Raw genomic sequence first — 12,430 nt, forward strand, 5'->3', positions numbered from 1 at the left:
AGGAGAAGCATTGATTCCACAATCTCTTGGTTTTGGCTGTCAAAGATTCAGCACAAGCTCTTTGCGGCTTTACCATCATTACTGAATAAGGTAATGTTATGACAGAAGTAAGTTCATAGGAAAACATGGTAGATGTGGTGCTGGAAGGAGAGTCGATCCTTCTTCCCTCTTCATTTTATGTTCTTAGCTTCTTGTGCATGAGTAACAGTATTGATTAAAACATAAACAATCCTTAAACAGACCAGAATGTAAATCACTGAAGTACCATAAATGTTATAACTTACATCATAAGCCTCATTATTGTTGTCCTTCGCACGTGTTGAATAACGTATTTTTAAAAAAAATTGCTCTGAAGGAGAAATGTGCAAATTACGGAGAATTGTTGTCCTTCATAAATGTGATGATCAAAGCTGCATAAACCGAATTATTTCATGGTTTAAAAATGTCAAATCCCGCCTCAATCATCATTTGTCAGGACTACTTGGAGTTAGATCCTTAGCTTGGGCGTGGCATTTCGTTATAAGAATACCATACAGAAGAACACCCAACATACAGATGCACATAAAGTGTTACTCTAAACGCTAATGTGTGTGTGTGAACACCCAACATACAGATGCACATAAAGTGTTACTCTAAACGCTAATGTGTGTGTGTGTGTGTGTGTGTTTGCGAGGTTGAAGAAAGGAAATAAAAATATTTCGTATCATTAAATGACATCGTGAATAAAAATATTTGTGAGGTTGATTTTTGCAAATGTGACGGAACATAGCGAACATTAAGGAAAACTCTTTTTGATAGATTAAGGAAAACAATTATTTTGATTGAATTTGAAAATTTAATATGTTACAAAGATGTATGAAAATTATCCAACTTTTAAGAATCATAATTATGCATAGAAAATATGACATTGTGATAAATGAAGACTTGTAGTTATTATATAATGAGATTGAAAAGTAACAATGAATTCACATCCCAAAAAAAAGTAAGTTCATTTCATTTCAATGAAAAGAAGATACCTTTTGCCTTAATTCATCTGCTTATGTCTAGCAGTACAAAATTATTGCACTACAATTGATACAATTGATCAAAGGTAAAACCAAAATTTGCAACTAATATTGCTTGTCCATATACAAATTGAATATTTCTCTTCACATAAGCAAATGACCTCTTGAATCATCAACATTCACATCAGTAAAAGTCCTTTGAATTCTCAGTTAAAGCATGAAGAGTATGATCTCATTTCATTCAATGTCAAGCACTTGATCTTCTTATGGTGAGGTATGTGAAACTTCGATTCTTTTGGTATAGTTGGATTCTTCATTGACCTTTAAATCAAAATATACAAATGAGACAGAAAGATGCACAAAATAATGGATCCAGATTCACTGTAGTGCACACATTAACTGATTCCGGGAATCGATTAAAAATCAATCGGTTCACATTACACCTTTCATCAAATAAACTTTAAATAATCTTTGCCATTGATTTTGAAATCGAATGACCAAGATGGATAATTGTGTCATGCAGACATGCAGTAACTGCACGATATCCGAATCACAAAATGATATGCCAAGAAACTATTAAAAATATACTATAATTCATAACATTTTTTAATAGTGTTCATTATGATATTGATCATCCATTACCTCCTTGGAATAAACGGTCTGTCAAAATAAGGCATTGGTTGCGCCTTAGGAATGACTTCCTTCCTCAATCTCCTAATCTCTTCCTCTTCAGCCAACTGTAAGGGAATATATACAGACATCAACATTTTAGATAAAGGAAAACATGGTAACTAAAAATTAGGACACACTGATTTGAGATGTGAAAGTTGGAAAACACAGTAACTCAAAATCAGAAGTTATTGATTTGAGATGTGACAGTTGGTAAACATGGTACCTTTTGTTGTCTTTCCAATTCCATTTTCTGTTGTTCTATCAAACTCAATTTTTCAGACACCTACACAGTTAAGCATTCATCAATTTTACATTTCATGATGTGTAAAACTAAAGGGGAAAGAAAGAGTAGATGAAATATGCACCCGACGATAAAATTCAGCGCGACCAATTGCCCTCGAATCACTATGAAGCTTCACGTCAATAGGCTTTGTGCTTTCTTCCACTGGAAGTTTTAGCAAGCACTGTAACAAAAGAATGCTTAGACAAATGGACAAGCAGAAGCTACAGACAGAATTATCATAGATACATTCATCCTCATCTTAGGATTAAGCTGATTCATTCAATCCCAGGCTAATGAAGGTTCAATGCAGTTAGGATTAAGTTGATTCATTCATCTTCATATTATGCTTAGGCTAATGGACAAGCAGAGACTACCAACAAAATTATCATAGATTTGATAAAGAAAAACACCGAGGACAAACTCAGAAAATGGCATGAAACGGTGAGATATTCTGAGCTATAAGGATTTCTAATTCCACTGAAACTGAATTTACTCCATATCAACTGATATACGGTCAAGACAATGTTTTACCATTGGAGATTAACCTAACCTCATTAAGGGCAGCCAAACAACCAGCAAGAGCAAAAATGATCATATAGAATTATTTTAGATTAAATTATGAGATGATATACAATGCTTGTCGTAATGTACTGTCCTAAATCCTAATTGGGAATTGCTATCTCATTGCCATGTTATGCTAGGATATTAAATATAAGGCTGCTTTATAACACAATTCAGTTCAAAGTTTTGAAGCAATATCATATAACCATTTACGGATTTAATTCATATACACCGTCAATGTAAAGAATTTTTAAACCATCAATTAATCATAACCATCAAATAAACAGAAACTTTTGACTTTATAATAACTACTTCTAGAGTCATACACAAGATCAGTTGCAAAAATTCAGGTCCTTGATATAATCATAGTCCCTAAACATTGAAAACACTGTATAAAAAAATACCAATTCATCATAATACCACTTTGTAATACCTCATTGAGATTTTTGATTACATTGCTAATTGAATATTTGTCGACTATTCTTGTTAGAGAATATAGAGAAAGTATTATCTTTGATTCTTCATCGTCTAATGCTAATGAAGGTTACAACAATAGAAGTTATTATCTTTGGTTCCTCGCTGTCTAATGCTAGTTTAGTGCGGGAAAAAAGCCTTCCAAGAAAAATAGTGCAAAGAGATATGTGAAGAGGAACATTTCTTTAACAAAATCACCACGACCAAATAGTGCAAATATTATGTAATCTAATTGTCACAATATACTTTTGATTTTTTTTCTTCATCAACACACCTCAACATATAAGACTCGTGTACATTTGAAAAAAAAACAATATATAAGCCTCAATTTGTAATCATCTTTCCTGGTATAGAATAAACAATACAAATCCTACTTCGGAAACCAATAACTTATGGAAACTGAAATATAATTCATAAACTCAAATGAAGCAAGCTCAAACTCAACTCTAATTGTCACAATATACTTTTGATTTTTTTCTTCATCAACACACTTCAACATATAAGACTCATGTACATTTAAAAAATAACAATATATAAGGCATCCAAGTTGTATATAGTAATCAACCAAGCCAAGACAAATTAATCCCTATAATTTATTTTTTTATAAGCAAGCTCTACTATTATAGGTTGAAAGCAGAACCTCGAATAGGCAAATAGAGAAACATCATGGAATGCCTCAACTAAATAACTAAAAGTAATTATAAATTAATCTAGAAATACCAGACCAAACACCAAATTAATAATAATAAAGAAAATTGAACATCAAGATATCACCTCATAAAGTCTACGATTAGCAAATAAGCTGTAGAATTGGATGCCATAATTATCTGTTTGTAGAGCCATTAAACCAGAAGAGCGGTCAACGGCTGCTTGGCTAGAAATACTTTCACATATTTCTTGAGAAGACAAAGGAGGCTGGAAAAAAGCGAATGTCAGGTTCTTATCAAACCTTCAACAAATGCATTTCTTATGCATGTTATCAAAATAAACATGTAATGTATAGATAAATAAAAATCAGTTTTCCCATTGTTCTTGCAAGATCATTTTCAAAAGGCAAATGTCCATTTAGCATAACAGTCTATATATTCTCAACAAAGTTGGTTGTGGAAGTGAATTAAAAACACTCTTCATATCAAATATGGTGTTTAAAATTATGAGACTTAAAATTGTAAGACCAAATAAGGATACGTGGCATACAGTTTTTATATATTCTCATCATGTTAGTTGTGGAAGTGAATTACAAAGTCACTCTTCATATCAAACATGGTGTTTAAAGTTGACCGACGTGATGCAAGTTTTCATGCCTAATTAAGTAGAAAATTTATAATGATGGTGGATAGACATTTGAGACTTTAAAATTGTAAGACTAAACAATGATGTGTCATGCCAAATATATTTCAAGACGCACTGATGATCGATCCCATAAACAATATTATGAATAGACCAAATAAAGGAACTAACCTTGATCCCTGAAATAGACCTCATTATCTCCATAGAAGAGATCTTTAATATATGAATTTGGTTATCGGCACAAGAAATCTGCAAACCCTTGATTAGTTTAAAACATTATAAAGAGCTAGTTTGCTGTTGGGACATAACCACATACTAACAATCATATATTCAAATCATTCTATATGATCACATTTCACCACTCATATTAAATACATAGAGAAGGGATCCTATTTGTTTGTGTGTTTGGAATTTACCTCTTCACCACTCATCATCAACATACTTTGAACCATTATCGAACTTCTCAAATTTTGAATTTAACTTTCATTTTCAAATCTTTGTTCTTCACCTGCACTTAGTAACAACAAAAGGGATTGTAAATGTCCCAATAAAATCAATCAATGTAAAGAAATAAATCTAAGACCAAAATTGCATCTCATCCCATGAGTCATATCGAAGTAGATGAACTTGCTGCAAAGAAATATCAAAATGATCAAATGGAATACCACCAGAACTTAAAATTTGAATAAAAGAATATCATCCATTTCAAAGTTGTCGAAAAACAATTTTCAAGTAAATAGAGTATAAATGATAACAGAATTTTGAAGTAACATAATTGAATTGGATTATTAGAGCTGACATAAATATGATAACCTAACTTTGGCAAAACAATCTTGAAGCAAAAGACTTGAATTGGATTATCAGAAATGACATAAATATGATAACTTGACTTTGGCAAAACAATCTTGAAGCAAAAGACTTGAATTGGAACTGAATAGCCATCTCCCAAAATTCATTCACCAAAACAAACAGCACTCAACTTTTCTGGAGAAACACAATTTCATCATGACAGCACTCAACTTTTTTGGAGAAACACAATCTACTCTCTATCTATCAAAATTCATTCTTTATGAATTCCCAATTTTTCGGATATTGAGTTTGACAACTACAAAATATATTTTAAAACATCACATACCCACAAAACTTCCATCAAGGTTCCATGTGACACGACTAACAGAAGGTGTAAATTAAATTCTCAACTATAAGACTCCAATGGTTTTTAATATTGCACAGTATGAGAACTCATTAACAAATGAAATTCAAACCTGAAATGGTAATGAGCATGCTTATATGTCCCATATCTTGAATGGTTTTGACACCAGCCTTTCTCGCATCCCAAGTTCCCAAAGTGAAATTTCACCATTATTTGAACCAACTGCTCAATGGAAAAATGCATTCTTATAATACTTGTCAGGATTTTAGTAATGAAACATTATACATGTGTATAAAATTTTTAGGAAATACCAAGGAGTAAGGTTTGGTGAGAAGGATGAAAATCCATGCTTGCACAGAGGACCTTTGATGCAAAGACATAGCTACTGTTCGTGGAAGATCATCCAGCGACCAAGAGGCTTGTCGAGCTGAAGGATAAGAAACCTAAGATAAAAAAAATGAACATTAGTGATGAGTCAGACAAATTACTCGCATAAAGAAATCCAATCTGATGATATCCTAAACAGATGATTATTGGTATTACCTCCTCCACAAAAGGAGCAGGCCGGAGTATTTTCATTTGTTGTTCATGATCAGCACTCTGATACTCAACCATATTTTCTTATTTTGAGATCAAAACTAACAATATCATCCATTTTCTTATTGAGACATTTTCTCAAACACTTTGTGAGTACAAAGACAAATTCAAATTGAATAAAACATAAATACTACAAAAATAAGACAAATTCAAAACCAATTCCACAAAAGTACAAAGACCTTTTAAAATAATGATATAACCAAACATATAGCATCACAACAATAAAGATGACAATGCAACAGAAAATATGACTTTGAAATGGCTACAATAGTGCATAGGATACAAATGTACATAGAAGAACAAACAGGTCTCAATTTTTCACAGGATCTATTAACTATAGAAGGAAAAAAATCCTGCAGATTCATCAAAAAGAATGGGAAATTAAGGGAAATAATCAGGTAAGTATGATGATGAATATGACATTAGTATTGCTTTTTGATCTTCCTGCATTATTTGATAGATAAGCTCTAATGTCATAAGTTAAATGCACATGCCTCAGTTACTATCTTCCCAAGGTTTCTGCTATCATACATAAGCTTTAATGTCATAAGTTAAATGCAGAATCTAAAATAAACAAACAGAGAAATAGCAGGGAATTTCCCCGATTAAATAACTAAGATTGTTAAAGCTTTTTCTCTCCTCCATCACAACTGAAAGATAAAATCCAGAATTTATAGTACTTTTTAAACCAATTGCAGTGTATGCACAATCCAAACAAATAGACCAAACAGTTCTTACCTCAAATATACAAATTCCAGTGACAGATCTCCAATATATACATGTACAAATTTGTCATATTCTCTATAATATTCTCTTTATAGTAACAAACAAAGAACCAACATCTAGAATTATTTATTCATTCCAACCACATTAGAGCATATTTTTTATTCAACAACTGAAACTTGTAACTCAGTTTTCTCCATCATAACATAATTGAATTAAGCAATTCCAAAGCCTATTTCAAGTTAATTTCCGTCTTCTTTCTAATGGTATAAGTCACATTTCAAACTGGTGCATGAATAGAGAGATATGACAGGACATTCCAACAACAACAGTTCAGATTTTTACTTCAGCAGCTCAAACTTCTAACTCAATTTTCTCAGTCATAGAATAACAAAATTAAGTTCTTCCAGAGCCTATTTCGTGTTAAATTTTGTCATTTTCCAATGGTTCAATTTTCACTCAAAAACAATGAAGGATAGCTCAGAGATAACTGTAAACCTTTCTCATTTTATGTTCTTAGCTTCTTGTGCATGAGTAACAGTATTGATTAAAACATAAACAATGCCTTAAACAGACCAGAATGTAAATCACTGAAGTACCATAAATGTTATAACTTAATCAGCTATCGTCAGAATGTTTTAATTTAGGAAAACTCACATCATAAGCCTCATTGATCAAGTAAAACTGCGCCCCACAATCTCTTCCTTTGCACTCATCTGGATGGTACTGAAACACAAACAAAACCCAAATATTCATCAACAAAAACCTAAAACAAATCCAATTACGATGCCACATTTTTATATCTATTTAGAAAATGTGCAACTGCAGCCTATAAAAACAGATCAACATCAAACTCAACAATCAAAACAAAAGCATCAGTTAGTGCTTTCATTCATTTCTGTACATTGCACCTACAAAAGCATCAGTCATTCACTTATGGTGTTCAAGTTAAATGGCAACCATCTTATATGCCTAGTCATACTTTCTATAGACATCAACTATGGTTTTTGAGCCGGCAGCGCTACTTAGCCTAATTGTTTACATCAAAACATGACAGTAGAATTTGTATGCTCGCCAAATCATCGATAGTAGAATATATCACACACCCCTTGTCTCTAGCAAGCAGAAGCAGAAAAAAAAATCCCTGCTTTACAATGTATTTAGCTTTTAGCTTCTTCACTTGCTATAACCAATCCTTGTATGCACTTTACATTTTAGATAACCTGCAGAAATGACAATAAATGCCTTACCACAAATTTACAATTACAGATAAGCTGAGCATTTAAAATCTCTGGAAAATGAACTCTTACCCAATAGCATAGTCAGAAATCCAAACCACCTCTATCATAGGATCACTATCTACAACTACTTGTCAATAAACAATTTAAGCATAATCACTTATACAATGAAAAAAGAAGCATAATCATGAATTCATGTTTTGGGACATATATTACTTTACTGTTTATTACTCAATTTCATAAAACCATAAAAATTCCCTTTTCCCCCAAATGAAAACCTAACTCTAAATTCATCAAATTTCTACATGCATGAGGGAAAGGAAACCAAAAACAACAAAAACAAAAACATAATCACACCAAAAACAGAATCAACAACAAAAAAAACCCAGAATCACCAAAACACAAAAGCTAAAACAAAAATAAAACAGATTACACACAAAATTTATTCTATCTGAGACATGCATGACATTAGATTGCTGAAAAACTAAATAAATTAATCAACCCCAGAAATTAACTTTGATGAAGAAGAAAATGAAAATGAAAAACAAAAGAAGAAGGGTTGTTACTACCTTTGATGAAGCAGAAATGAAAACGGAAGAAGGAAGAAGAAGGAAGAACATGAGTTTTAGGGAGAGAAATCGTTTCTCTCTTTCTCTCATCCCCTTTCTTTCTCTGCTTCCCGACCCTCTCTCTCTTTTCCCTTTTTACCGTTTTTTTTTTCTCTTTACACATATATATAGGGCAAGCAAGGCAAATAATTATTTTACCAAAATACCCCCAATAAGGGCAAAATGGTAATTGGCACGGACATTCATTTTCCTATCTAGTTTAGTAGAAGGCTAAAATGGAATTATATTACCCAATCAAAGAGTTCTCCCTAGTACAAGGTGTACCAGGAAAGAACCAGAGTCACAACATATGTACAAAGAAAACAGTAAAACCGAACCAAGGTATACAGAGAAAGAAACATTAACCGATGCCCAACATAGTGAATGGACTAAGCCACCAAGCATAATAATTGAAGGAGAGATTTGCGATTTTCGCCTTCAACCACACAAAAGACAGGGACTTAATCTTATCAACTAATTGTTGTGTCGAACAAACTTTGCCATTGAATATTCTGTTGTTTCTTTCCTTCCATATTTCCCACACCGTAGCAAACCATATCAAGAGCAAAATGGAGTACCGCACCTTAGAACAATTTCCGCCAACATGACCAAATCGATTGAAATGAGCCGCGCGTTCACCAGGTAGGACCGAACAGACACCCAACCAACGGTGAATAAAGTGCCAAACTTCCCCAAAAAAATGACAGTGTAAAAATAAGTGGGGGAAGTTTCCACCACCCCACAACCACCAACGCACAAACGATCGTCAGAAGCTATAACTCCACGACGGAACAAGTTATCCTTAGTAGGTAACCTGTCACGGAACAAACGCCAAGCGAAAAGAACAACCTTCAGAGGGACATCCTTATGCCAAAGAAACTTAGATGAAACCGTAGTGGCTTGATGATACGGATGAACAAGAACTTTGTAAGCACTCCGCACAGTGAAATCCTTGCTTGATTCCAAACTCCAAAGCCACCTATCATCTCTGTCAACCTGTAAAATCACATTTCGAAGAAGTAAACATAATTCCCCCACCATCTCCTCCTCCCACGAAAACAACCCTCTTCTCCACTTCCACACCTCTCCATCCTCCCCCCAACCTAATTGACTCGCCTCAAACACAGACACCTCCTTTAGCAACGACAAATCAAAAAGTCTGCTGAACCTATCCCTAAAAGCCGCTCCACCAACCCACACATCTGACCAAAACATTGATCCCTTCCCATTACCCACCTCTCGACTAACATGGTCACTAAACCACCCCTCCCTACGTAACGTAGTGACAGCACGCCACCAGGAAGAGGCATCACGGCCTCCATCCAACACACGGCCGCCTTCCACACCATAACGGGCCGACAACACCCTACACCACAAGCTCTCCTTCTCAACCAACAACCTCCAACACCATTTTCCTAACAACACATTATTAAACTCCCTAATTCTCCTAACCCCCAACCCGGCAACCTCCTTACTCATACAAACAGAATTCCAATCAATCCAATAAATTTTTTTGTGGTCCTCACTTCCCCCCCCCCCCCCCCCCCCCCCCAAAAAAAACATTTTAAAAGAGATTCAATAGAGGAGATGATACCTGACGGAGCCTTAAAGAAAGAAAGGGCATAAACAGGTAGCGATGACAGGACAAATTTTAACCGAACCAAGCAACCACCCAAAGATAAATGTTTAGATTTCCAACCCGACAGTCTAGAATTAATACGATGAATAATCGGTTTCCAAAAATCCAAACGATACGCCTTCCCACCAACGGGCAGCCCCAAATACATAAACGGAAGGCTACCAACCTGACATCTTAACACCAAAGCTGCCTCAGACAACCAAGAATCAGAAACATTTACTCCAACCAATTGACTTTTTGAGAAGTTAACTTTCAACCCAGATAATGCCTCAAACAACATTAAAACCGCACGCATCATTTGAATGTTTGCCCAAGATTTCTCTCCTAAAATAAGTGTGTCATCTGCAAATTGCAAATGAGATACCACCACTGGATTACTGATACCCACACTATAACCATTGAAGAGATAATTAGAAGACATTGCATTCATCAGCACGTGGAAACCTTCAGCAGCCAAAAGGAAAAGAAAAGGGGAGAGAGGGTCACCCTGCCTCAACCCCCTTTCCAAAGGAAACTCATCCGTCGGGGAACCATTAACCAACACCGAGGCGGTAGCCGTGCTAATGCATTCTTTTATCCATTTTCGCCAAAGAGTCGGGAAACCCATCTTACGCATCACCTCATCTAGATATCCCCAATCTATAGAGTCATAGGCTTTCTCAAAATCCACTTTAAAAAGAAGTAATTCTTTCCGTCGTTTGCAAGCTTCATCAACAGTCTCATTCGCCACCAGAATACCATCAAGAATCTGACGACCGTTAATGAAAGCAGACTGAGAATCAGAAATAACGGACCCAATAACCTGCCGCAATCTATTAGCAAGAACCTTCGTCAGAATTTTATACATGCTTCCCACCAAAAAAATAGGCCTAAAATCATTCAATCGCCGAGGACTATCAACCTTAGGAATAAGAGAAATGAACGTGCTATTTATCCCTTTAGTCAGTCGCCCATTTCTATGAAATTCCACCAGGTAACGCATGATATCATCACACAAAATATTCCAAAAATCCTTAATGAAGCCAAAAGTAACACCATCAGGACCCGGACACTTATAGTTATCACAATCTCACACCGCAACTTTAACCTCCTCCACAGTAAACGGTTTCACCAGGCTAATACCCTCTCTGTGATTCAAAGAAGGGAACTGAAAAGCCTCCATTGTGGGGCGCTCCACCCTTGGCGCTTTGAAATGAGAAGAGAAATGTGTAAACACAGCATTACGAACATTATCAACCCCCTCAATAGACACCCCGTTAACAACAAAATAAACCACTGCATTTCCACGTCTTCTACCAGACATAATACCATGGAAATTTTTTGAATTAGCATCCCCTTCTCGCAACCAAAGGGCCCTAGATTGCTGCCAACAAATACTGTTATTAACTCTGGACAACGAGAACATTTCCTCAGTTAACCGATGCAGCTCCTCCACCTCCCCATCAAGGAGTACCGTGGTCTCACCTTTTAAGTCGATATCAATAATTTTATCCTTCAATGTCACAATTTTTGCCGGTAAATTCTGAGCGTGACGCTGATGCCAATCTTTTAAAGCCAATTTAATTAACTTGAATTTCTCTTTCAACACATAACCACCCCATCCGTCGACATCAAACGACCTCCACTTTTCTTCAACAAATGTTCGATACCCAGAAAAGGATTCCCAGCATTTCAACATGCGAAGTGGTCTTGGTCCCCAATTTTCCTCATCGACATAAAGCATTAACGGGCAATGATCTGACAAACCACGCGTTGAAGCCACTTGAGAACAACTCGGCCAAGTCACACACCAACTATCCGACAACAAAAAACAATCAATTCGGCTCATAGATTTTGCATCCCCTCGGAACCACGTGAAGTTGCGACCCCGAAGAGGCAAATCAATCAACAAATTATTATCAATGAACTGATTCAAAGCGGCTGCCCCAACCTGAGAAAAATTATTTCTGACACTTTGCCGCTCTGATTCACACCGAACCGCATTGAAATCACCACACACACAAATATTTTGCCCAGCAAGAGACACCAATCTGTTAGAGATATTATCCCATAGAACCTGCTGACGAGTAACATCACACGTGGCATACACATTGAAGACAACAAACAACTCACCAGATTTCACAAAACGACCAACAATCCCTAACACATGATCAAAGGAGATTGTCGACCACACATCAACTTCATTGCT

General features: G+C 35.3%; 1 protein-coding gene across 23 annotated transcripts; it reads right to left on the reverse strand.

Moving 5' to 3' along the window:
* Window positions 1-887: 887 nt before the first annotated feature.
* Window positions 888-8,702, reverse strand: LOC146943492 (microtubule-destabilizing protein 60-like). Of its 23 annotated transcripts, none has more exons than XM_085741760.1 (14): window positions 8,565-8,702; window positions 8,068-8,122; window positions 7,864-7,980; window positions 7,415-7,483; window positions 5,981-6,037; window positions 5,749-5,880; window positions 5,550-5,659; window positions 4,701-4,792; window positions 4,456-4,533; window positions 3,769-3,909; window positions 2,042-2,140; window positions 1,900-1,959; window positions 1,647-1,741; window positions 888-1,325 (listed from the first exon to the last, which is right to left on the reverse strand). In XM_085741760.1, the coding sequence occupies exons 8-14, from the start codon at window positions 4,734-4,736 to the stop codon at window positions 1,211-1,213; spliced, it is 624 nt and encodes a 207-aa protein (XP_085597886.1). In that variant the 5' UTR covers window positions 4,737-4,792; window positions 5,550-5,659; window positions 5,749-5,880; window positions 5,981-6,037; window positions 7,415-7,483; window positions 7,864-7,980; window positions 8,068-8,122; window positions 8,565-8,702; the 3' UTR covers window positions 888-1,210. The 23 variants fall into 23 exon arrangements, with proteins under 23 accessions (XP_085597886.1, XP_085597881.1, XP_085597896.1 ...); XM_085741755.1 differs by having other exon boundaries at window positions 4,456-4,542; XM_085741770.1 differs by having other exon boundaries at window positions 4,701-4,914.
* Window positions 8,703-12,430: the final 3,728 nt, after the last annotated feature.

The sequence above is a fragment of the Medicago sativa genome, chromosome 2, assembly GCF_051527215.1.
Source record: "Medicago sativa cultivar Bolivia chromosome 2, Bolivia_mono, whole genome shotgun sequence".
Taxonomy (NCBI): domain Eukaryota; kingdom Viridiplantae; phylum Streptophyta; class Magnoliopsida; order Fabales; family Fabaceae; genus Medicago; species Medicago sativa.

Coding starts and splice junctions, on each gene's coding strand:
- LOC146943492 (XM_085741751.1), bottom strand. CDS start 4,736: ATGGTTCAAAGTATGTTGATGATGAGTGGTGAAGAG. Junction 4,543..4,700: donor TGATGATGAGTGGTGAAGAG/GTAAATTCCAAA, acceptor AAACTAATCAAG/GGTTTGCAGATTTCTTGTGC. Junction 1,742..1,899: donor AATTGGAAAGACAACAAAAG/GTACCATGTTTA, acceptor ATTCCCTTACAG/TTGGCTGAAGAGGAAGAGAT.